Source organism: Salvelinus sp. IW2-2015, linkage group LG15 (genome assembly GCF_002910315.2).
Source record: "Salvelinus sp. IW2-2015 linkage group LG15, ASM291031v2, whole genome shotgun sequence".
In the NCBI taxonomy this organism is placed as follows: Eukaryota; Metazoa; Chordata; class Actinopteri; order Salmoniformes; family Salmonidae; genus Salvelinus; species Salvelinus sp. IW2-2015.
In genome coordinates, this window is record NC_036855.1 from 36,337,438 (window position 1) to 36,365,042 (window position 27,605).

General features: G+C 42.5%; 1 protein-coding gene across 1 annotated transcript; it reads left to right on the top strand.

Annotated features, from left to right (window-relative positions):
* The first annotated feature begins 20,403 nt into the window (after positions 1-20,403).
* Positions 20,404-26,350, top strand: c7a (complement component 7a). The gene is made up of 16 exons (XM_024002090.2): positions 20,404-20,437; positions 20,604-20,744; positions 20,879-21,020; positions 21,169-21,316; positions 21,454-21,592; positions 21,741-21,884; positions 22,192-22,435; positions 22,787-22,906; positions 23,196-23,362; positions 23,605-23,833; positions 24,068-24,242; positions 24,672-24,759; positions 25,041-25,173; positions 25,414-25,602; positions 25,762-25,864; positions 26,134-26,350. The coding sequence occupies exons 1-16, from the start codon at positions 20,417-20,419 to the stop codon at positions 26,333-26,335; spliced, it is 2,385 nt and encodes a 794-aa protein (XP_023857858.2). The 5' UTR covers positions 20,404-20,416; the 3' UTR covers positions 26,336-26,350.
* Positions 26,351-27,605: the final 1,255 nt, after the last annotated feature.

Consider the following 27,605-nt stretch of genomic DNA (forward strand, 5'->3'; position numbering starts at 1 on the left):
ATTTGTAAATATATTTCTTGTCACTTAGTGGATTAATACGTTTTGGATGCTATCCTAACCTGACTATAACTACTTGAGTTGTTTGTGTTCATCTCAAGTAAGGAAATACTCAAGACCTTTAACAATTATYACCAGAATGTGTACACTGCACTGCAAACATTATAAGTTATGATATTCAATAACAACAACAATTATATTTAGTCCCAAATAGGTCATGTCCAATGTTTCGCTTATACTCTGAGACGGTAATATACCTAACAAATAAACTGGTGCAATACACAGTGTAAAAAGACACCTACATACATGTATTTACTTATAAAGATTGTGATGTATAAGTCATCTAATGTTGACATAATTATACCCTCCATATTGTAGTCCTTACCTTTCTGTCCATTTTTGGTGTGATGAGTCCATTGCTGTGAAATTGTTGTAAAGACCAAACCTTGTGTGTTGCAATGAAACTGATTCTGTTCTAAGTGGAAGATGACTAATCAAATAAAGCTTCTAAGCCTGTACAATATGTCAATGAGACTCTCTATGATCCTATTTTCATTATTTCACATGGGAGGGAAAAACAAAAGATAAGAGACGTCTGAGCTGGGTGGCTGACTTCGACTGCTTACAATTAAATTGTTCACATCAGAAGCATATCTCCAGATTTGCCTTGACTTTCTACCTACTCAAAAAGAGCCTCCAGGATCCATCCTTGCCAGTTACCAGGGTGACCAGGAGAGGCACATGCTGTGACCTTGTTGTGGTGTGTTCCCTCTAATCCCCACCCCGTCGTACCCATCGGCAGCCAGGTGTATTTATCAAACACTGATGAATATTAACTCCTAGCAGACAAGAAAGAGTCCTGTCTGTTTACTGATGCACTGGCCCTGGTTGTTTGTGCGTGTGCGTACAAGTACGTTTGTCCATGTGCATGTGTGTTTCTAAATATAGCCCTTTCAGGAAAGCATGTGCTCAGTAATTAAGCTGTGCTGGGTTATGCTAGGCTACCAGGAACTGACAGGGCAGCTGAATGCAACGCAGTGAGGACCAATCCACTCCTTTCACTTGTCTGAAACCGTAATGTTAAAGGAAACAAGGGTGTTTCAGTTCACAAAGTAAATTCACCTCTCTTGTACTGTAACGTTTCAACGAAACGGGAGACGTGTCACACGTTCATCTGTGACTTTTGGTGCAGACATACAGTATCTAACCCTCACTGGAGGATGTGGGGGTGATATTAAAATGGATGTTCGGTTTCAGTCAGATACCTACATTAATCCAACCTCTCTAGGTAATCCATGTTCTTTCCTCTAATGTGAGAGTGGAGGCAGGAGATTCTGCCTTAGGGGTGGATGCAAGAGGCGACGTATTCAAATAAGTGAGTGAGAGGGTGATTGCGTTGGGCGGAGATTTTGTTCGAACGGGGGGTGAGAGAACCAGGTTAACCCCCTAGTAACATAATACAAAAAACCCCCCATCAAAATCAATCAGTTTAAGCTAGAGATATCTGATGCGTCTGATGTCGCACTTCCGCATCTGCAGTGAAAGGTGGCAGAGCTAGAGCGATGTTTGTCAGACCGTAAGAGATCCCGAAAAGGGGTCTTGTAATGAAAACGTCTGTAGCGTCCGAGCGATTTGACCTACCGTTTTGCTCTACGACCCCCACAAGTGTCACGGGACTCATCTGAAGGTAACCGGTACCGGTTTTAAAAAATGTATGGAAGTATGAACGCAGTTTTGTGTCCACTCAAAAAAGGGCTTAAATAGGTGTGGGGAAAAAATATATACTGTTGAAGTCAAATATATTTAAACTCAGTTATTCACAATTCCTTACATTTAATCCTATTCAAATTAATTGTCTTAGGTCAGTTAGGATCACCACTTTATTTTAAGAATGTGAAATGTCAGAATAATAATAGAGAGAGAATGATTTATTTCAGCTTTTATTTCTTTCATCACATTCCCAGTGGGTCAGAAGTTTACATACACTCAACAAGTATTTGGTAGCGTTGCCATTAAAAGGTTTAACTTGGGTCAAACATTTCGGGTAGCCTTCCACAAGCTTCCCACAATAAGTTGGGTGAATTTTGGYCCATTCCTCCTGACAGAGCTGGAGTAACTGAGTCAGGTTTGTAGGCCTCCTTGCTCGCACATGCTTTTTCAGTACTGCCCACAAATTTCCTATGGGATTGAGGTCAGGGCTTTGTGATGGCCACTCCAATACCTTGACTTTGTTGTTCTTAAGACATTTTGCCACAACTTTGGAAGTATGCTTGGGGTCATTGTCCATTTGGAAGACCCATTTGCGACCAAGCTTTAACTTCCTGACTGATGTCTTGAGATGTTGCTTCAATATATCCACATCATTTTCTTCCCTCATGATGCGATATATTTTGTGAAGTGCACCAGTCCCTCCTGCAGCAAAGCACCCTCACAACATGTTGCTACCACCCCGTGCTTCACGGTTGGGATGGTGTTCTTCGGCTTGCAAGCATCCCCGTTTATCCTCCAAACATAATGATGGTCATTATGGCCAAACAGTTCTATTTTTGTTTCATCAGACCAGAGGACATTTCTCCAAAAAGTCAGACATTTCTCCAAAAAGTCTGTCCACATGTGCAGTTGCAAACCGTAGTCTGGCTTTTTTTACGGCTGTTTTGGAGCAATGGCTTCTTCCTTGCTGAGCGGCCTTTCAGGTTATGTCGATATAGGACTCGTTTTACTGTGGATATAGGTACTTTTGTACCCGTTTCCTCCAGCATGTTCACAAGGTCCTTTGCTGTTGTTCTGGGATTGATTTGCACTTTTCGCACCAAACCTGTATATAAACTCAGCAAAAAAAAGTAATGTCCTCTCACTGTCAACTGTGTTTATTTTCAGCAAACTTAACATGTGTAAATATTTGTATGAACATAACAAGATTCAACAACTGAGACATAAACTGAACAAGTTCCACAGACATGTGACTAACATAAATGGAATAATCTGTCCCTGAACAAAGAGGGGGGGTTAAAATCAAAAGTAACAGTCAGTATCTTGTGTGGCCACCAGCTGCATTAAGTACTGCAGTGCATCTCCTCCTCAAGGACTGCACCAGATTTGCCAGTTCTTGCTGTGAGATGTTACCCCACTCTTCCACCAAGGCACCTGCAAGTTCCCGGAAATTTCTGGGGGAATGACCCTAGCCCTCACCCTCCGATCCAACAGGTCCCAGACGTGCTCAATGGGATTGAGAACCGGGCTCTTCGCTGGCCATGGCAGACACTGACATTCCTGTCTTGCAGGAAATCACGCACAGAACGAGCGTATGGCTGGTGGCATTTTCATGCTGGAGGGTCATGTCAGGATGAGCCTGCAGGAAGGGTACCACATGAGGGAGGAGGATGTCTTCCCTGTAACGCACAGCGTTGAGATTGCCTGCGATGACAACAAACTCAGTCCGATGATGCTGTGACACACCACCCCAGACCATGACGGACCATCTACCTCCAAATTGATCCCGCTCCAGAGTACAGGCTTTGGTGTAATGCTCATTCCTTCGACGATAAACCATCACCTCTGGTGAGACAAAACCACGAAGACCACTTTTTACCATTCCTGTCTGGTCCAGCGACGGCGACGTTGTTGCCGGTGATGTGTGGTGAGGACCTGCCTTACAACAGTCCTGCTTCTCTCAGCCTATTGTGGACAGTCTGAGCACTGATGGAGGGATTGTGCGTTCCTGGTGTAACTCGGGCAGTTGTTGTTGCCATCCTGTACCTGTCCCATAGGTGTGATGTTCGGATGTATCGATCCTGTGCAGGTGTTGTTACACGTGGTCTGCCACTGCGAGGACGATCAGCTGTCCGTCCTGTCTCTCTGTAGCTCTGTCTTAGGCGTCCAACAGTACAGACATTTCAATTTATGGCCCTGGCCACATCTGCAGTCCTCATGCCTCCTTGCAGCATGCCTAAGGCACGTTCACACAGATGAGCAGGAACCCTGGGCATCTTTCTTTTGGTGTATTTCAGAGTCAGTAGAAAGGCCTCTTTAGTGTCCTAAGTTTTCATAACTGTGACCTTAATTGCCTACTGTCTGTAAGCTGTTAGTGTCTTAACGACCATTCCACAGGTGCATTAATTGTTTATGGTTCATTGAACAAGCATTGGAAACAGTGTTTAAACCAATTACAATGAAGATCTGTGAAGTTATTTGGATTTTTACGAATTATCTTTGAAAGACAGGGTCTTGAAAAAGGGACGTTTCTTTTTTTGCTGAGTTTATCTCCTAGATATGACAAACACTTCAAAACATTGTTTTTTATGATAATTGTTTTTTTACTGTCTTTTTTTGCCATTGATGAATATGTTATTCATTGAGTTTCTCTGGAAAATAGTAGTAAAGGCCAAATTCAATATTTTATCAAATAATTGGGTATTATTTTATACCTAAAGGAGTCCTAATATTCCACATCAAATAGCTAAATGATCCCCCTCCAATGGCTTATACTTTTAAGAATGAAAAGAACAGAAGGATAGACAGAGGGAGGAAAGTGAAAAAGAGCATAAAAGGTAGGAAAAAGGAGGAATGGGAAGTTAAAGGAAGAGAATGAAAGATGGCCATAGTAGATGATGAAAGAGAGGGAGGTTAGAAGGAGGGAAGTGAGTGAGAGGATAGAAGTACTGTGTTCTCTAACAGGAAGGTCTGTAATATAAATTGTTCCTTCAGGCACTTCCTCATGCTTGTTGATTAGAAGGCTTGTCACATTATCTGGCCGCCTTTGCTCAGACTGGTAATCTGTGTGCTAACAGAATCAGCACCGGAGTGAATATTGCATTCCAAGTTAAGAGTTAAGGGCCCGCCAAATATTGCGTTGAAAAATATAGATTAATCTGAACATAACGAGGTTGTCAATAAAACCTTGCCATTCCTATTAGACCCAGAGAGTCAAGTGAAAACTCGCTTTGGAGCTTTAATTATGAAGCCAACCAGACAAATGTGACTTCAGGGGCTGTGAGGAAAGTTAACATGTAAAGTGAATGACAGTTCATTAAGAATATTGACACATGGCTTGATAGGGAACAAACATCCTGAAGGAGAAAATAAAAAGGGAGAGAGAGAGAGAGAGAGAGAGAGAGAGATAGAAATGGATAGAAATGGATGCAAAAGATAGAAAGTCTTACACCAAATCAACAGTATATTGCTGCAAAATAAAGACTCCGCCTGAACAGCAGTTTTAATATATATTTATATTTGGGGCGGCAGGTAGCCTAGTGGTCAGCGCATTGGACCAGTAACTGAAAGGTTGCTGGATCAAATCACCGAGCTAACAAGGTAAACAGCTGTTGTTCTGCCCCTGAACAAGGCAGTTAACCCACTGTTCCCCGGTAGGCTGTCATTGTAAATAAGAATTTGTTCTTAACTGACTTTTCTAGTTAAAGGTTTAAAAAATATATAATAAGAAAAAAGAAAAAAGTATAACGTCCTCAAAGCAGAAACATATTGCCTCCAGCCTATAAAGGCCATATCACACTTTAAAAAGGGCAATCAAACCCTCAGACAAGTTTCAATTGAAGACATGTTCTGCTGGCTGACAGCTTAATAAACCCTCTACCTAGCCCAGGCATGGGGACTGGTGTATTTACAGTGACTTAATCCACATTTTGTGTTACAGCCTGAATGAAAAATGGATTAAATAGATTTTTTTCTTTCACCCATCTACGCACAATACCCCATAACGACAAAGTGAAAACAGTTTAGACATTTTCGCAAATGTATGGAAATTGAAGTACAGAAATATCTCATTTACATAAGTATTCACACCCCCAAGTCAATAATTTGAAGAATCACATTTGGCGGCTATTACAGCTTTGAGTTGTCTTGGGTATGTCTATCAGCTTTGTACAACTGAATTAGTTTTTTTCCCCCCATGCTTCCATGCAGATTTTCTCAAGCTCTGTTAAATTAGACTGGGAATGGCGGTGAATAGCAATCTTAAGTCTTTCCACCAGGGATGCACGATATATCGGTGAGCATATTGGCCGATATTAGCTAAAAATGCAAACATCGTCATCGGCCCGATGTCTAGTTCAACGGCAATCTGCAAAACCGATGTCAAAGCTTGATGTGCATACCTATATAACGTAGGTAGATGACGTAATGACGCCATGACAAATACAGCGCTACACAGAACAAAAGCAGAAAAATACTAAGCGCACACTTCCAACAACTAAACCAGTTCAAGTCGAGTAATCATTTGAAAGAGTAAGAACATTTCAGAGAGACAACTCAAAGGCGAAATCCATTAACGCCAAGATAATGGAATTCATTGCACTTAACAATCAACCGTTTTCTGTCGTGGATGATGTTGGCTTTCGCCGACTGGTCGAGCATCTCGAGCCCAGTCCACACTACCAAGTAGGCGCTATTTTTCAGATGTTGCTCTACCGGAGTTACACAGTATTGTTGAAACGCACATCTATGAGCTACTTGCTATGGACATCACTACTATTAGCTTCACGACTAACATTTGGACCAGTGATGTCAGCCCCATGAGCATGCTGAGTCTGACGAGGTTCGACAAGGATTTCGTACTCAGGAAAGCCATATTGCATGCTCAAGAATGTGCTGGTCCTCATACTGCTGCTGCCATTTCAATGGCATTTGAGAACATGTTTGAAACTTGGAAACATGAACACACTCCTAGCGCCATTCAAACAACTGACTCGAGAAATAAKCTAATTAACTGCGTCTGCAGCAGACGTGATACCCTCTGTCATGGCATTGAAACGCCTGCTCAACAAAACTGCCGACACAGACCGTGGGGTTAAAACTTGCAAGAATTCTCGAGGCTGTGAACAAGCGATTCGGTGGCATTCTCTCTGAGCCTCTTTACTGTGTCGCCACCATGCTCGATGCTAGGTACAAGGACCACTACTTCGATGCAGACAAGAAACAGGGTTTATGTGAAATGTTACAGACACAGCTGGACAAGATGGAATAGAGGCCACAGACAGACAGAGCTGAATCTTCACTGCTTGACAGGTATGATGAATTCCTGGTTGAGACTGAACAAATGAACAACAAAACAGCACAGAAAGTAAGTGAAATAAATAGGTTTTGATTATGTTTTACTGGTAATGGGGACATACGTAAATGCCAACAAAATAACTTTTTGGTCAGTGTGTGTGTGTGTGTCAACTATTTAACTGTACTAGAATGCTTAAAAGGCCGCAAAAATGTTATATATCAGTTATTGGTATCGGGTTTTTTGTCAAGGAAAATATTGGATATCGGTATCGGCCAAAAATGTCATACCGGTGCCTCCCTACTTTCCACAAATGGGATTCAAGTCTGGGCTGTGGCTGGGCCACTCAAGGACTTTCACATTCCTGTTCTGAAGCCATTCCAGCGTTGCTTTGTCTGTATGGTCAGGATCATTGTCTTGTTCGAATGTAAATCTTCGCCCCCAGTCTAAGGAAGGTTGCACTCTGAAGTAGGTTCTCATCAAGGATTTGCCTGTATTTGGTACCATTCATTGTTCCCCCGATCCTTACCAGTCAACCAGTCCCTGCCGCTGAAAAGCATCCCCATAGCATGATGCTGCCACCATGTTTCAGAGTTGGGATGGTGTTAGAAGTTTGATGAGCTGTGCCTGTTGGTCGGACGGCCAGCTCTAGGCAGAGGCTGGGTAGTTCCATATGATGGAGACCCTTGTGCTCCTTGGAAACTTTCAACAGTCTAGAAATAGTTTTATACCCTTCCCTAGATACTGTATATACCTCATCACAATCTCGGCAATCTACGGCCAGTTCCTTGGACTTAATGGTATAGTTTCTTTGTAAATTATGTCCAAACAATTGAATTGGCCACAAGTGGACTCACGTTGTAATAACATCTCAAGGATGATCAAAGGAAATTGGATGCACCTGAGCGCTATTTGGAGTCTCATAGCAAAGGGGTGTGAATACTTACGGAAATTAGGTATTTCATTTTCTTTTTGCAATTATAGTTTGTATTGTTTCCTTTCACGATATAACAAAAATGCAATTGAATTACATTTGGCACTAAACAATATCTTGACAGACAATGAGTGTATATATATATACATTCCAGTGTCTCAATATGACTCGTTTGGCTGTGGTTAGAGCAACTTTTTGCCAGTTTAAACATGAGCTTCTCAGTCTATCAATATCCTTAGTGATATTCAGTAATAGCAAAGCAGGATTTGCAAGTATTGTGGTACCCAGAATATCCCCAACCTTTTCTAATACCTTCTGCCTAAAGGAATGCAAGCTTGGAAAGTTAGAGAACATATGGATCATGCCACCAGTACTTGACTGACATCTCCAGCATAGGTGTGATTCTATCAAACCTATTCTGTTCAACCTCAGGTGTCCAATAAATCCTATTGAACACTTTAAATTGAATCAGCTTGGACCGGGCATCTCTCACAGGGAGGAGCATCTGTTGTACTATTATATACCACTCCTCTCCAAATGTTACCTCCAAGTCTTTTYCCCCATATGGCCTTTAGGCCCTTACATCTTCCATTAAATCCACCTAAAAAAAGGTGGCTATACAGTGCATTCGGAAAGGATTCAGACCACTTCCTTTTTCCCCACATTTTGTAACCTTACAGCCTTATTCTAAAATAGATTGAATAAATAAAAATCCTCATCAATCTACACACAATACCCCATAATGATGAAGCGAAAACAGGTTTAGATTCTTTTTAGCAAATGTATTTTAAAATTTTAAACAGAAATACATAAGTATTCAGACCCTTAGGTATGAGACTAAAAATTGTGCATCCTGTTTCCATTGATCATGCTTGAGATGTTTCTACAACTTGGAGTCCATCTGTGGTAAATTTAATTGATTGGACATGATTTGGAAAGGCACACACCTGTCTATATAAGGTCCCACAGGTGACAGTGCATGTCAGAGCAAAAACCAAGCCATGAGGTTGAAGGAATTGTCCTTAGAGCTCCGAGACAGGAATGTGTCGAGGCACAGATTTGGGAAGGGTACTAAAACATGTATGCAGCATTGAAGGAGCACAGTGACCTCCATCATTCTTAAATGGAAGAAGTTTGGAACCACCAAGATTCGTCCTAGAGCGGGCCGCCAGGCCAAACTGAGCAATCGGGGAGAAGGGCCTTAGTCAGGGAGGTGACAAAGAACCCGATGGTCACTCTGACAGAGCTTCAGAATTCCGCTGTGGAGATGGGAGAATCTTCCAGAAGGAGAACCATCTCTGCAGCACTCCACCAATCAGGCCTTTATGGTAGAGTGGCCTGAATGCCAAGCGTCAAGTCTGGAGGAAACTTGGCACCATCCCTACGGTGAAGCATGGGGGTGGCAACATCATGCTGTGGGGATGTTTTTCAGCGGCAGGGACTGGGAGACCAGTCAGGATCAAGGGGAAAAAAACTGAAAATAGCTGTGCAGCTACTCCCCATCCAACCTGACAGAGCGTGAGAGGATCTGCAGAGAAGAACAGGAGAAACTCCCATTAGAGGCTGAAAACTCGAGGCTGTAATCGCTGCCAAATGTGCATCAACAAAGTACTGAGTAAAGGGTCTGAATAATGTAATTTCATTATTTTTTTTATTTTTTTACATTTGCAATAATTTCTATAAACCTGTTTTTGCTTTGTCAATATGGGCTATTGTGTGTAGTTTTTGTACTTTTATTCCTTTTTCTCCCCAATTTCATGATATTCAATTGGTAGTTACAGTCTTGTCCCATTGCTGAAACTCCCCTACGGACTCGGAACAGGCAAAGGTTGAGAGCCATGCGTCTTCCGAAACCCGACCCTGTCAAGCCGCTTCTTGACACACTGCTCACTTTACCCGGAAGCCAGCCGCACCAATGTGTCGGAGGAAACACCGTCCAGCTGGCGACCGAAGTCAGCCTGCAGGCGCCTGGCCCTCCACAAGGAGTCACTGGAGTGCGATGGGACAAGGAAATCCCAGTCGGCCAAATCTTCCCATAACCCGGACGATGCTGGGTCAACTGTGCACCGCCTCATGGGTATCCAGGTCACAACCGGCTGTGACAGCCTGAGATCGAACCCGGGTCTGTAGTGACGCCTCAAGCATTAGACCGCTGTGCCAACCGGGAGGTAAAAAAACCCCATATTTAATCAATTTTAGAACAAGGCTGTAATATAACAAAACGTGCGGAAAAATCAAGGGGTCTGAACACTTTCCGAATGCACTGTATATGCAGTTGATGTCGGAAGTTTACATACACTTTAGCCAAATACATTTAACTCAGTTTTTCACAATTTAATCGTAGTAAAAATTCCCTGTCTTAGGTCAGTTAGGATCCCCACTTTATTTTAAGAATGTGAAATAATTCTAGAGAGAATAATAGTAGAGAGAATTATTTAATTCAGCTTTTATTTCATTCATCACATTCCCAGTGGGTCAGAAGTTTACATACACTCAATTAGTATTTGGTAGCATTGCCTTTAAATTGTTTAACTTGGGTCAAACGTTTTGGGTAGCCTTCCACAAGCTTCCCACAATGAGTTGGGTGAATTTTGGCCCATTCCTCCTGACAGAGCTGGTGTAACTGAGTCAGGTTTGTAGGCCTCCGTGCTCGCACACGCTTTTTCAGTTCCATTTCGAAGATCCATTTGCGACCAAGCTTTAACTTCCTGACTGATGTCTTGAGATGTTGCTTCAATATATCCACATAATTTTCCTCCCTCATGATGCCATCTATTTTGTGAAGTGCACCAGTCCCTCCTGCAGCAAAGCACCACAACAACATGATGCTGCCACCCCTGCGCTTCACAGTTGGGATGGTGTTCTTCGGCTTGCAAGCCTCCCCTTTTTTCCTCCAAACATAAACGATGGTCCTTATGGCCAAACAGTTCTATTTTTCTTTCATCAGACCAGAGGACATTTCTCCAAAAAGTACAATATTTGTCCCTATGTGCAGCTGCAAATTGTAGTCTGGCTTTTTTAAATTTGTTGTATTTTTTTTACCCCCTTTTTCGTGGTATCCAATTGTTAGTAGTTACTGTCTTGTCTAATCGCTACAACTCCCATACGGGCTCGGGAGAGATGAAGGTCGAGAGCCATGCGTCCTCCAAAACACAACCAAGCCGCACTGCTTCCAAACACAGCGACCATCCAACCCAGAAGCACCAATGTGTCGGAGGAAACACCGTACACATAGCGACCTGGTCAGCGTGYACTGTGCTTGGTCCACCACAGGAGTCGCTAGTGTGTGATTAGACAAGGATATCCCTACCGGGCAAACCCTCCCTAACCCAGACGACGCTAGGCCAATTGTGCGTCGCCCCATGGACCTCCCAGTCGCGGCCGGCTGCGACAGAGCCTGGGCTTGATCCCAGAGTCTCTGGTGGCACAGCTAGCACTGCAATGCAGTGCCTTAGACCACTGCACCACCCGGGAGGCCTGTAGTCTGGCTTTTTTATGGCAGTTTTGGAGCAGTGGCTTCTTCCTTGCTGAGCGGCCTTTCAGGTTATGTCAATATAGGACTCGTTTCACTGTGGATACAGATACTTTTGTACCTGTTTCCTCCAGCATCTATTCAAGATCCTTTGCTGTTGTTCTGGGATTGATTTGCACTTTTCGCACCAAAGTACGTTCATCTCTAGGAGACAGAACGCGTCTCCTTCCTGAGCGGTATGGCGGCTGCGTGGGCCCATGGTGTTTATACTTGCGTACTATTGTTTGTACAGATTAATGTGGTACCTTCAGGCGTTTGGAAATTGCTCCCAAAATCCACAGGTACACCTCCAATTGACTCAACTGATGTCAATTAGCCTATCAGAAGCTTCTAAAGCCATGGCATAATTTCCTGGAATTTTCTAAGCTGTTTAAAGGCACAGTCAACTTAGTGTATGTAAACTTCTGACCCACTGGAATTGTGATACAGTGAATTATAAATTAAATAATCTGTCTGTTAACAATTGTTGGAAAAATTACTTATGTCATGCACAAAGTAGATGTCCTAACTGACTTGCCAAAACTATAGTTTGTTAACAAGAAATTTGTGGAGTGGTTGAAAAACGAGTTTTAATGACTCCAACCTAAGTGTATGTAAACTTCCGACTTCAACTGTAAGCCCTGCTATATGTGGTAATTTGCAAAGGATTTCTATCTTAACACTTATATCAGAATGTATATGGAATTTGTTGTTATTCTGTCCTACCTTAAACATACATTCACTAAGCTGGAAATATCTCCAAAAGTCTTGTTTCTGTAAATTATACTTGGACCTTAGTTCTTCAAAAGAGGTAAGTGTTTTCTTGATATAGACAACCAATGATCTTTATCCCCTTTTTTCCCCAAAATCTTTCCAGAAAATGTTGTGTCCCACTATGTGTCCCAGTATTGGGCTGGTTTTGACACCTCCACACCCGGTCGTAAATTAAGCAGGAGAGGACTCTCTCTCTACCCTCCAGTATTGGCTAAAGGAATGTCCCTTTGTCTCCAGAGACTTTTGCCTGCCAAAAATGATCATTTCCAAAAAGTGGATAATGGAACAATAATACTAACATAAAGAATTTGGGGAATGATCAGTGGGGAGATATGGAAAACTAATGTCATATGGTTGATTATTTTGTGATGTCATTAAAAATCGTATGGAGGAAATACTGTAACTTGGAAAGTATGGCCATTACAGGTATGAGGTTTCATCCGATGTGTTGAGCATATAATATGAAAAGTGATGAAGGTATTTGTGTTAAGATAAGAATCTGATTTTCGTTTTTTAATGAGATAATAGTTTTTGATATCCTTTGCACAATAAGTAATCACGCCCAGAGTGAGATCAGAGAGCTTGTCAGTATGATGGAACAGCCCTTTTGACCAAAAGTGCATAAAGGCTTGGAAGAGAAATCAACCTTTAGACCACTGGCTGAGGCATTAGCTACATGTTAGAAAGGGTTGAAACTTTGAACCTCAACACAAGGTGAAGAAATAAACTCACCTTTCTTTAGACCAGAGAGACGAAGAGCTGCAGCTCATGTCCATTGTGGTCCGAATCCTGAATACCAACACGAGGAGCTAATTAGCTGTCCTAAGGTATCTAGGAAAGTGAATTCAAGTAGAACCATCCTATTACTCTCTTCAGACCATCGTCTACTATGTTGCTCTCATCACCCCACTGGGGATCATCGACACGGCTGATTAGCCTGTCTTCAGAGGACCAATCTTCCAGAAAGAGTGGAAGGCAACACCCCCTTTTAGTTCTGCTCCAGACTACATGACAAGTCATTGACGCCACGGACAAGAAGGACATTGTGACCTCTTGTGGACAATCAGAGACTTACACTCAAGTCCGGGAGAAGGCCAACAAAACCCCTTTCTGAGAAGGCTTGGTTCCCACAGAGATAAACGACGAACGAAGGCATTCATGATTTCTTACTCCAAACGGGCGGTGGTTCGTGTGCAAAGTATATGATTAATGGGAGAATAGTTATAGAATGTATCCACAATAAGTGTCCCTTTTTCTCTATCTCTCTCTTTTTCCCCCATCTCCGTGTAATCAGCGTCATATTTTGTCAGCCCACTAGGGATCTTTGTAAATGATGTATGTTTATTCTGTGTTATTATTTAGTACTGAATCATGAGGAGGGCTGACGTTTTTGCAGATCCAAGAAGGTTACGATTGTTCAGAATGATGATATGATAAGAGGTTATGATTAATAAGTTGACTGTTTTATGGATGTTATAGGTAAAGACCTTATAGAGTTTAATTCGGGAGATGGTAACTCTTTAAACAACTTCTTCCGTGGTGCCCCAAATCCTAATGAGTTAATTGTTACATTATTACATTACAAATGGATTAAATAAWTAACAGTCTTCAGATTAATGAAGGTAAAGTCACGACAGAGCTTTAATCCTCCCTTCTCAGTCTTTGCCTGTAATCTCACTAGTTTCATCCTGGCCCTTTTACCAGCCCAAATAAACTCTAATAATTTTGTCTATGGATTTAAAAGTATAGACAGGTATGGATAGTGTTAACATGCTGATGACGTATTTCAGTTTAGGAGCTATGACCATCTTTATAACCTGTATCCTACCCCATAATGAGATTTGTATCTTATCCCAGCTCTGAAACTGGAGTTGAATTTTGTTCAATTGTGGGTCAAGGTTTTCAGAAATCATGTTCTCTAGACCACGATCCCCAGGTACCTCCAGTTTTTAGGGACTCGTTGAAACCTCCAGCTGAGGAAGTCATTTCTCAGATAATGTTTTGATAGGGGTATTACTTCAGATTTGGTCCAGTTTACTTTATAGCCCGATATCTGAAAATGCATTTACTAGGTCCAGTAAAGGCGATATGGAGAGTTGGGGGTCTGACAATAGTAATATGTCGTCGTTTATTCTCCCTACCTCCCATATTAACCCCTTTCATTGACTGATGCAGCCTAATGGCTTGGGTGAATGGTTCTAACACTATAGTAAATAGGAGAGGTGAGAGACAGTCACCTTGTTTCGGGCCTCATCCTACTGAAAATGGAGATGATCGTTTGGGGTCATTGTACATAAATAAATAAATATTCTGAAAGCCCTGTACAAAATCCAAATGTATTTATAGTACAATGCGGGTAGTCCCACTCCCAGTTTACCCTATCAAAGGCTTTCTCTGCGTCTAGGGATAAGGCTGCCACTGAAGTATCCAAATCTTTTGCATTCCAGATAACATGCAAATGGAGCTAAGATTATCAGATGAAGTTCTGCCTTTCACAAATCCCACCTGGTCTGGATGATTTTCTTAATGATATGATTCACTCTCATAGCCAAAAGTTTTATCCCAATTTATCAAAGAAAATGGACGGTAGCTCCCACACTCATGGGGATCCTTTTTGAGGATTAGGGTTATTACTGCATCACCCATAGAAGGTGGGAGCTCACCTGTGTCAATCAATGTGTTAAATGTTTTCAATATTTCTGGGCTAAGCTGCTGTTGTGGAAATTCTTACACAGGGACACTCGAAGTCAATCTTAATATGAATCATTGTTTATTATTTTGTTTCATTCATGTGACCGACCAACACAATACCGCACGAGGCTTCTTCTCTCTAAGCTAACACCTTGAAACTGAGATATATCCTTCGTTCTCAAAACAAGGTCTGGGCGTACTTTCAAATTGCARCTACTGATAATGAGGATTTGTTCAGTCAGCCACTTGCATGAACACAAAACATGGTTTATAGAACAGCACACGAATAGAATATATAAATGAGTTATAAGAAAAGCACATGTATAGATATCACTGGGTATCCCATCCAACCCTGGAGTTTTACGACTGGGTGCTTGTCTTATAGTTTCGGTCAATTCCTGTCTTCCTTTGTTAGTTTAGGAAGGTTCAAATTCGGAAAGAATGTCTCTGATTTCTGCATATCTAAAGGACCGTCTGAAGTATAAAGTTCCTGATAGAAATCTCAAAATATATTGTTTATTTCTTTATGATTGGTAATCAGCTTGCCTGTCTTATTTCTGATTCAACCTACTTGCTGATCTTTTACTCTAGATTTCAATTGACTGGCCAACAGTTTTCCTGCTTTTTCACATGATTCGTACCATCTCTGCTTCAGTCTGTACAGGGAATATTCAGCTTTTTTACTGAATAAAGCATTCAGCTCGTATTTGGTTTTCATCAGATTTACCAGAGAAATGTTGTTAGGATTGGACCAATATTCCCTCTCCAGCATTTTGAGCTCTGTTTCAAGTTTATACATTTTCTGTTTATCTGATTTCTTAATAGTAGCTGGTCGTTGCATCATTTCTCCGCGTATGCAAGCTTTAAATGCTTCCCAGACATGTACCTGTTTCGCACTATTGAAGTTTGTTTCAAAGAATATCGTAATGTGTGTTTTAAGGAATTCGCAAAACACCTTGTCCTGTAAGAGGCTGGTGTTCAATCGCCAACATTTACATTTTTCTCTTTCTTCTCCTATTCCAAAAGTCAGATCAATGGGTGCATGATCTGTCATAGCTATCGTGCCCACACTGCAACCCCCCCTTTATCTATGAGAGTGTGTGAGATCAGAAATTAGTTGATGCGTAAATAAACAGTGTGCCTATTCAAAAATAATGTGTAATAGCGAGTGGATGGATTGATCAATCTCCACATATCATAAAGACCAGCATTTTTACACAGTGTTTACATTGCTTCTTGAGTTTGAGGTCCTGGTTAGGCCAGTTTTGATTGATCTAAAAATGAAGAAGTCTGGATCCTCCTCATTCAGAGCAGAAATATTTCACAATATCATATGTTGTCCTGAAAACTTTACAAGTAAAATCAAGATACAACCCTCTTTGCCCTTAAACTCTTTTTCCACTTGAACATTTATACTTTTGAAAAATAGAATAGAGACACCTCTTTTTGAGGGGGTTGAATGTATTACTGCCCACCCACCTGTCTCCCACACTAGGAGCATCCTTTTCCAGCAGGTGGGTCTCTTGGAGCATAATCACATCTGAGTGTTTTTGTTTAAGATAATTCAATACCTTTCATATTTTTAAATATGAACCTAATCCATTCAATTTCCACGGAGTAACTTTAATCACATTGGTCGTCATATCTGAAAGGTTGTAAACATATTATTACCAAAACGTTACGAGTGTTAGAATATTTGAAATCAATGCGTTTCTGATAGCCACTGCTATCGAATCAAAGAAAGTGAACGACTGGTAGTGCCCCCCACCTAGAACAGTAAACTTCCCATAGAACAAATATATCATAAACATATCCCAACCCTGTAAGATACAACAACAAAAAATCTTCCTCCCCCGAGGTCTTCCAAGTGCTTATGCTCCAACTAGAATAAGAACGTTTTACCAACGCCAAATATTAGGCATAACCATATCCATTTTGAAATTACATAGATCAACCAAAAACACTGAACATAAAGACAGGCTGATCATTATTCTCACAAAGAGAGGAGATTACCTTTCTCATGTAGACTGATAATAACTGTCTAATTCCATAAGGCAGGAATGTAAGCAAAGAACAAACACAAAAGGGAGACCGGTAAAGGTCATAATAATGATAAAATAAGCAAACATTTTGGGTTGTGCCCATCACGCATGGCACCAACATGCCTGTTGTGCCCTATATTGACCCACTATTGCTGTTATATGAGTGAAAAGTTTAAATAGTAGATATGTTTATCCCCAGTATAACCATAAAACAGAATGATATGCCTGGACTATAATCCTGTTTAATCTAGTACTATAATGATATCAATTGTAAACCAGAAAGATACATTATAGGCAGAATTCGCAGAATAAATACTCAATGAGACTGTTACAACATAGGAAGTTCTCCTATAACCTTGGAGAAAAATGGTAGTCTATCTGTGATGAACCACCGCCACCATGCGGATCTTCCATAGCCTACCGCGCTACTCAATTTGTTAGGGCTCATTGACGTCCGCCACACACTTCTTTGCCTGCTTTGGGTCTGTGAAACGACGTAGTGATCCTCTCACTGTAACCCAGAACAAGGGCAGGATATTGCAACGAGAATTTCAATCCCCGTTTCATGCACATATGCCTCACCTCCGTGGACACATTTCTCTTGTCCTGAACCTCCTTGGGAAAGTCAGGGGAAACCTTTGTCCCTTTCCAGTGAAAAGTCCCGAAGTTATTTTGCTCTGAGCCGGACCTTCTCCCTGTCAGTGTATCGTAAGAATTTCACCAGGATAGGCCGGGGGTTGCGTGCGGCTGGTCCTGGGCGCAGTGCCGATGTGTTCTCTTGATGGTCATGTTAACATCCTCCTGTGTGTTATCAAATAGATTGCGTAAAATGTATTTCACACAACCCACCGTATTTATGTGAATTTTAAACCCCTCTGATCCGAAGTGTCTATCTCCGACTGTAATTTTCCTGGTATTAAAGTCATTCGAGTTTTTCGATCCCAGTCTCCATTTTTTCAACAGTGTCGTTTAGGCGGGTGTTCTTGTCCTCCAAGGTTGATATCCTCTCTTCTGTGTTTGTAACTTGGTTGTCGAGAATATTGACTTTTGTTTTCAATGAGCCCACTGCATGTTTTATTTCAGCCACATCTTCACCCACTTTCGCAATTTTCTCCGCTCAAGATTTTTGTTGATTTTACGAATCTCATTTAGAACTGGGGTCATCCGGCTGTTCTTCTCCGCCATTGTCCTTGCTAGCTGCAGGTAGAGATGACATTTTCGTGTTTTTCGTCAAAAGTGTCTGCTTTTGTGCGTTTCTAAGTCGTTTTTCCATGTGACTGAAATATTGGACAATTAGTTAACAAAATGTGTAACTAGGCTTTGAATAATTAGTTAAAATATGTTTGAAGCGAGGCATTGAATAATTAGTTAGAATATAATTGAAGCTACACAGCCTCTTTAGTTAGCTGCTGCTCCTCTCCACATCGTAGCTGGAACCTGTATTTCATTTTTTTATGCCAACATTTCCAAAAACATGTTTTAATTTTGTCATTATGGGGTACTGTGTGCAGGTGGGTGAATTCAGGGTGTACCACAACAAAATGTGGAATAAGTAAAGAGGCATGAATACTTTCTGAAGTCACTGTAGCTGAGTCACATCGCACACTACACATAAGGCTACATTCAGGGGTTAAATTGGGAATTCACCGGGTTAGAATTMGTTTTTTAGGCTAACCCCATAGAGAATGATAAAGGCCTCTAGTGGCATTGAGGGCTTCCAACATGCTTCCACCATTTTAAAGCAGTCAAAGTAATCAACTGGGTGGAGATTCCTATGAGTTGTAGCCTTAATGATGCTGCTCATGCTGTCGCAGATGCTATAGTGGCACAGATATGAAGATGAGTCCTCTATCTATCTCTATGGCTAACCCTAACAACTTCATGTCCACTCCCCAGCTCAACCCTAAACCTAGCTTCATATCCACTTCCCAGCTCAACCCCTAGCCATAAACCTAGCCATAACCCTGAACCAGTTACAGTGTATGACAGACAGCCAGACTGAAAGACATGCAGGCAGGAAGACAGACAGACTGCCAGATGGACAGACAGACAAGAGGGGATACATTCACATCCCTAGTCAAATATGAGATGCATATTCCAGCAGAGTTTCCACCTGCTTATTCAGAGCAAGCATTATACTGGCAGCCTGCAGAGGATAGATATGCATACAAACTTGCCAGCTGCCTCCTCCTTCAAGGACACACTGACAGCTGATCTATGTCCACAATTATAAGTGGATGTGGTTTCCACACACTTGCACATTCCTGTACGCTCCCTCCATAACACAGTAGAGGATCCATTCTGGGTTTCTTTGTGGAGGCTTTTATCAAAACTATACTAGAAGGCTATTTGTGCTAATTCTTCAATTCATTAGTAATTATCAGTTTAGAGTGTAGAACTTGGCAACACTGTTATGTATGTATGTGTGTGTGTGTGTGTGTGTGTGTGTGTGTGTGTGTGTGTGTGTGTGTGTGTGTGTGTGTGTGTGTGTGTGTGTGTGTGTGTGTGAGTGTGTGTGCATGTCTGTGTGTGCGTCTATGTCTGTAGCTTGGAGTTAAAGATCCTCAGTGATCAAACCTTGTCACATGAAACGGTATATTTAAAGGTATATTCAACGATATGACATCACCATAAACAGCAGAACAACTGCCTTCTTACAGACGTCAACAACAACAACACAATTCAAACCAAAAAAGGCAACTTTGTCAACATACATACTTGTAATCGGTGGAGATGCCAGCAGTGCCAGACATGTGAGGGGGAAGCTCTCTGTTGCCCTCCAGTGTTTCTTATCTCAGGCAGCAAATGCATTGGGCCAGGCACATACACTTGGACTATTGTCGAGTAATAGTGTAAAACTGCTTCCTCTCTCTGTGTGTTCTTTCCCTTGTCTGCACTGACAAATGAGAACTGGGAAGGTGAAATACCTACTTGACGTCCTCCATATTGCTTTACCTTATTCTCTATTTTCAGATCAGTGCAGATAAGGAGCGGAAGAGGAAACGAGGAAACAACGTTAGACTGTTTCTGTTTTAGAATTATAGTTGTATTATCCTAGGGGTTAGATACTTGCGGGAAGGGATTCTTGTAAGGAATTTTTTTTTCTCCTTTCCAAGGAACCAGGAGACATCTCTCTTTGTGATGTTTTTGGCAGAAAAACTGTGATGCAATACTGTATGTTCTCCTTCTCCACAGGAATCTCTCTCTCTCTTTCTGTCCAACACATTGGAAATAAATCTCCTGGTTCCTTGGAAAGGAGAAAAAAAATTCCTTACAAGAATCCCTTCCCGCAAGTATCTGACCCCTTAGGGGGAAGGGGTCAGGTATGTATCTTTGTGTTTGTGTTTGTGTTTGTGTGTGTGTGTGTGTGTGTGTGTGTGTGTGTGTGTGTGTGTGTGTGTGTGTGAGAGAGAGAGAGAGAGAGAAATATAATACTCTGGAATGTCCACAGCCACAGAAAGCTCATGCAAACTCTCAACATGAAGGTAAGATGATTCACATCGACTATTTACTCCTTTTAATATACTCAGTTGATTTCTACGCAGGTAAAAACAATATTGCTGTATAGTCGTTAGGAATTTAGGCTCAGGCTGTTGGAAAGTTGTGAAATACAAACAGAATTTAATTGCAGCATTCCTCTCCTCTCCTTAGGATCGTCTGTCAGTCTCTCTGATCTGTCTGCCATGGCTCTTCTTTGGGATGTTCTCACCCAGTAATTGTGTGGAGCCAGTGCATTGCCAGTGGGGATCCTACGGAGACTGGTCAGAGTGTGATGGCTGCACTAAAACACAGGTTAGAAACCAAACTAATCATCCGAAGTCATGCCTGTGAGCTCCACTGGACTCATGAATCGCAACCGTGTAGCATACAGTGTATTCCCCTTTATTGAAATTAGACCAATGTTGGGGTATATCTATGTGTTATAGTCTCGGACCCGTGCCATGGTGGTATATGCCCAGTTTGGGGGGAACCCATGCAGTGGAGGGGCCACTCAGACCCAGCCCTGTGAGACTGCTCGAGGCTGCCCCCTGAAGGAAGGCTGTGGAGGGAGGTTCCGCTGCCGCTCAGGTAACTAAATCAAACTTTATTAACAATGCATTTCAAATCCTCAGTAGGCTTTACAACAGAATGTAAAATAGAGTCAGTAAGAAAAATGTTGAGCACAGAACATGAAATATTRACATGCGTGCGTGTGTGTGTTTCCTGTGTGCTACAGGGAAGTGTATCAGCCAGTCTATGGTGTGTAATGGAGATCAGGACTGTGAGGAAGACAACCAGGATGAACTGAAGTGTGGCCCAGACAAGACATTCCCTGTTTGTAACAATGACAAACCACCACCCAATGTTGAGCATCTAGGACTGGGGTAAGAGCTGGGGTATCTTTCTCTCCTTCATCCCCTCCCCCTCTCTCGCTCGCTCTCTTTCTCTCTCTCATTCTCTCACACACACACAATCCTGGGCATCTGTGGTGATGTGCGGTGCCTTCTCTTTGAATTTCCAGGTTTGATGCAGTGACAGGAAAACAGAGAGGAAGTGTGATCAACACTAAGAGCTATGGAGGCCAGTGCAGGACTGTCTTCAGTGGGGACAACAAGGTCCTCTACAGGCTGCCCCAGAGCACTCTGAGGTACAACTTTGAGGTAAAAAATCCCACAGTTAAGTTCACATACTTGTGAAAATAAACATTTATAAAGAGAGCACATAGGACTGAATATATGTAAGAATATAAATTGCAACAGGGTGATCAAATGAAGATCCTACATCTGTATATGATTCCTATCTGTACAGGTCAAAGTTCAGAATGATTTCAGCGATGAATTCTACACCAGCTCCTGGTCCTACGCCAAGGACGTAGTCAAGAGAGAGACAACGACGGGTACAACCACAGGATTCAACAACTATGACTTTCATCAGACGGAGGAAAAAAACAGGGTCTGTCGGATCTGTATGATGAAATGTCTTCTATAAATCGTAGTTTTATTAGGAGATATGCTGAGTTTAGGAGATGCCTTTCAACAGACCCCTGACCTTTGCAATAGCAGTTCACGTGTGAGGATGACTCCATCTTATTTCACATCCACTATGTACCTGATATCCATTGTTATCATCGTTTTCATTCATTGTCTTCCAGAGTTTAGAATTATTGACTCATTATTTAATCTACTTAAAACAAATATTTTCCAAAACTGTGATAAAGGTATTGTGAGATGATCTATTATGGTTTGTTTTTGCTCTGTAGAACAACCACCTGTTGGTGGTAAAGAACAACGTTGAGGTGGCTCAGTTCCAGAACAATGCCCCAGGATACCTCTCTCTGTCTGAGGAGTTCTGGAAGGTTCTGGCCACGCTCCCCACTGTGTACGACTACGCTACCTATAGGATGGTGGTGGAGAGGTTTGGAACCCACTACCTCTCCGAGGGGACCCTGGGCGGATACTTCCGCGCCTTACTCAGCATCGACCAGGAAACAGCCACACAGATGGGTGAGACAATTGAGGCAACTCCAGCTGAGACTGAGGCTGCCCTAATGTTGACACTGCAGGCATATCATTCTTGTGACAACAGTAGTGGGAGTAACAGTGCAATAGCTTGAACACATCAACTCTGTTGGTTAGACTGCTGGGTCCAATGGCCCAATTGGTTGGAGCATGAGGCTCGCAACAGATGGTGAAGAAGACTTTGAAAAAAGTAAATCATAACGATTCAATTAAGCCATCAGAACTTAATTGGATGTCCTTGGAACCAACTTTTATATAGTATAGTTTGGTTCCAACTTTTCCTTGGCAAGTGATGATTTTTTGTTGTTGTTACCGTTCTCCCTCCTGCATCTGCAGCCAAGGTCACGTGGAAGTATAATGAGTGTACCAAGACCAAACACCGGATTCTGTTCGTTTCATGGACAACCGAGAAATGTAGAAAGGATGAAAAGGAATATACACTACCCAACCCCCCATGTAAGTTTATTTAAGCAACAATGTAAAACCAAAAGAATTGACGATGTACAATGTAAGATGTGTGACATTTTACAATGGCTATGAAGTGATCTCTTACTGTAATTCTGAAGGCTCGAAACTCAATGGAATCAAATGAATCAACAGTATTTATTGATATTTACAGTAAATATACTATATATATTCACTATACAGAAGCCCTTGTGGTAGCTCATCATGTAATGTAACTGTATAAGCTTCTGTAATGAAATCCTGATCACTCTAATCCCTGATGCCTTTATTGCTTTAATAGCCATCAGTAGGTCTGACACTGTAAAGAAGGTGGATGTGGAGGGAGGGGTCACTGCACACATCGCAGCCCTTAAGGCTCTGGACCTCAACACTCCAAGTAAAAACTGGGAAATGTACAAGAACTGGGCGGAGTCTGTGCGGACCTTGCCTGTAGTCATCAAACGAAAGGTGAGAGAGGTACAGGAGAAAGATTATTGGTGGATGAAAACAATATCTGAGCTGGCGCCATTGGTTGAGGGCAAAACAGTGAATTTACATAAGGTAGAGCAAAATAGGTTAAGCAATGAAATTATAAATTAAAAAGGACTACAGAGTCGGGTTACAGCTTTTGAAACAATAATTMATCCCTTTGTCTTGGGAAAAGGCTTGCTATGTTGGTTCCTCCCTGTGTTTGGTGTGAATGGTTCCAGATGAGGCCTCTGTATGAGCTGGTGAAGGAGGTGCAGTGTGCTGGGGTGAAGAGGCTCCACCTGAAGCGTGCCATAGAGCAGTACCTGAATGAGAGGCACCCATGTTGCTGCCAGCCCTGCAGGAACAACGGCCTGGTGGTGATGGCTGGGGATAAGTGTAGCTGCATCTGTAAACCTGGGACAGACGGACTGGCCTGTGAGAAGGGGAAGGAGGTGGAGGGGCAGGAGGGTAGGTGACATTTGACACGTCGTGTGGATACTCCAGATGATGGCATTTGCGTATTCATTTCTCGCAAACTTGAAGTTTGCTTGGGCGCTTGCAGGCATTTCTCTACATTCACATCCAGATTACATATGGACCCGTAACCTCTCTCTCTCCGTCCTTCCTTTCCCTTTCACTCTGTGTCCTTCTTTCACCACAACTCTTACATTCCATCACTCTCTCCCTCCCTCCCTCTCGAAGGGGTGATACATGGCAGCTGGTCTTGCTGGTCTGGCTGGACTTCTTGCTCCGGAGGTCAGAGGTCACGAACACGTGCATGCAGTAACCCCGCCCCTCAGAGAGGCGGCCAGCACTGCAACGGAGAGGYCAGGGAGACGACAGGCTGCGCTGATGACCAAGACCTCCAATACCTCCAGTCAGAACTACTGCTGCTTCTCTACATACTTAGTGATAAGACTTTATGCATGAACACTACACAACAAATAAATGACACGGCATACTTAACGATAACAAAAGACAGTGTTGAAAAAAGCCACGCATGAGCAACACATTGCTGTCTTCTATAACTTCCGCCTTCACATTGGGGCGGCAGGTAGCCTAGTGGTTAGAGCGTTGGACTAGAAACCGAAAAAGGTTGCAMGATTGAATCCCTGAGCTGACAAGGTAAAACTCTGYCGTTCTGCCCCTGAACAAGGCATTTAACCCACTGTTCCTAGGCCGTCATTGAAAATAAGAATGTGTTCTTAACTGACTTGCCTAGTTAAATAAAGGTAAAAATAAAAAAAAGTATTATTCCACTGTTACTGACCTTGCAGAATGTCTGTCTGTTTGTGATTCATTCCAGGACCATGGAGCCTCAGTGCTTTGACCTGACCGTCCCACCTAAGGAGACCTGCAGGAGCCCACCTCCTCTCCCTAATGGCTATGTCCTGGTAGGAATTGATGGACAGATAACCACTAAACTGTCGTGTTTCCTTCAGTCCTGCTGCTGGAGAGATACAAGGCATGCAGGCTTTTGCTCTAACCTTGCACTAACACAACTCACTCAGGGATTCAACTATTCACAATGTCGTTGCGCAAGGCTGCCTCCAAAGCCTGAACATCATCCTACTGTTTTGTAGCCGTTTATTATAACGCCGTTCCTACATTTGTAGATATCATCAACTGGATAGGTTGGACTGTGTTTGACCATCATTTGTGCTGTTAAACTCAGGATCCAAAAGATGTGTATCTGGTGGGCAGTAAGATTGAATACACCTGCATAGAGGGCTACCATCTGATTGGAATAAGGATCGCAGAGTGCACTGTTGCTCAGACATGGAGCACACCTTCCAAAGAGTGCAAGAGTAAGTAGTGCTTCAGTGACAACAGCCCTCTGCATTTGCACCATTTTGATTTGTCAAGAGATTAAAGCTGGAATCTGCATTGGGGGGGGGGGGGGGGCGCCACTGGTTTCCCCCAGGCGCTTTCGTTATTGTATTGTTGTTGTTGCACGCACACAGAAATTCGTCCCTGGAACACACACACATACACACAAAACCAAAAACACACACATCATGATGATAATTTCCCTCACCTTCTTTCAGGCTCCAGGTGCCATGTCCCGTCCCTTCTAAATGATGTCACAGGCTCTCACTGGCAGCCCACCTATGACATAGGGGARCGTATCCTACTGTCCTGCCCTGAGGGGAGACACATAGTGGGAGACAAAGAGATCATCTGTGACTCCAGTCTGCACTGGTCACCGGACCCCAACACCATCACATGTAGCCAGGGTAGGTTGATGCATCATTTTTGCAACTTTGAACTCCTACCCAGAAATCAACCTATGTAGAAATGTGTTACTATTTGTCAGTTTACCTGAATGTKGGTATTCTCTACCCTCGGGTAATGCAAATGAAATAACATGTCTTTGTTTTCCTTTATGAATCCAGCACCGAAAACGCTTGATCACCTTGACGGCCCAGCAGGGCAATGCAAACCATGGGAGAAACTCGCCAAAGACAAATGTATCTGCAAAATGCCTTATGAGTGCACGTATGTTTTACCAACCTTTGTCTATATGCAACTTTAACTACTCTAACTACTTGCAGATATACAGGAAGTAAGCTCCCTTTAATACATGTGAGAAGTGGCTCCTTTTGACTGCATATTCTGCATACTCTAAATATGCTCTATGCTTTCTCAAATTTCACCATAGGCACAGATCTAAAATCTTGACCATTAGGAGAGGAAACACAAAACTGACCCCACATCAGCAGTTTCAGKGTTTCACCCCAAGCTAACTATGTTGCTCTTTTGTTCAGGTCTTCTCTACAGGTGTGTGCCAACAATCTTGAGAATGGTCGGACAAATAGACTGAGYGTGTGCAAGATGCACACCTTAAATTGTCTGGGAAGGAGCTACAAGCTGGCAGAGGACAGCGCCTGCGAGTGGCCAGCCAACACAACTTCCCCCTGCACCGACTGCCAGTTCTGGGAGACTTGTGACAGTACGACTCTGGTTTAACTTGAATTTAAATTGTATTCAACATTTTTGTTACACAGACAAGTAAAGGCTGTAATATGAATATCAAAGTGCATCTCAGGTTTGCACTGTGTGTGTGTGGAGCATGTTACGTGTGTGTGTGTGTGCAGGTGGAAGACCAACCCTCCAAGTCCCTGTAACATGTGTGTGTGTGTATGTGTGTGTGCTGTGCTCGTGTTGTGTGTGTATGTCTGTGACACTGTGGAGTGGTGTGGATGTTGTGTGTCGTAAGGACTCCTTGTCCCTGATGTGCTGCGACATGATGTTTGCTGTGTTGCCGTCCTGAAACAGGTGTGTGTTGTGTGGTGTGTGTGTGTGTGTGTGCGCAAACTGCACCAGTTCTCAAGGCCATTTCCTTGTCTCCTTCTAACAGGACAAACAAAACCAGTGTCGCCTGTAAGGACTGGGCTGAGTGCTCAGATCCGAGGGTTGGTTAGTCTAGTGTCCGTATGGGGGATGATGCTAACAGTGCCACCCCAGACACTGAGCGTGTGTGAGAGTGCAGGGACTAGGAGGTGTTAAAGGAGAAAAGGTGTCAGTTGTCAGCATTACTACCTCTGTAGCGCTTAAGAATCGTGTCCTCTCCTTTCGATACTCACCATGTCTGTGATAATGACAGAAAATACCCTCCTTCAGCTGTTTTAATCCTATCTCTGTTGTTTTTATTTCACTCTTCAAAGCATTGCTTTGGACATTAAAGCCATTGGAAGATATTATTAACCACCCATATTAGACTTGTTCTCTTTGTATGCTTTTTGAATTGATTGATAATGCTTATTTTGTGCCAATAAACAAAAACATTCACAACAGTTAGAGTAGAGTCTAATTCTACTCACCCCATGTGTCAGATTTTTTATATTTGCATTTCTTGCCTTATCCAATTTAGAGTTCCATTACAATACATACATTGGTTTGCTTGAACCATTCAAAAAGATTTGACAAGTCACAGCCAGGCAGAAATGTATCTCTAGGTAAACTAGCTCTATTATCACATCAATAGAATCTAAGCCCACATCCTGCCAAAATTTCTCTACATGCTGGTTGTAGTAGGGGATGTCTGTACATGTAGTTCTGGCTCCAAAATTACCCAGACACCCCTTAATCTGCCAACAGAATACCACGTGCTGACTGACACTCCATCCCTGTTCTTGGTACTAGCTGCCTGTTAGCTCTGTGAAAGGCAGGCCAGCAGGATATACAGTGGGCAAAAAATAGTATTTAGTCAACCACCAATTTGCAAGGTTCTCCCACT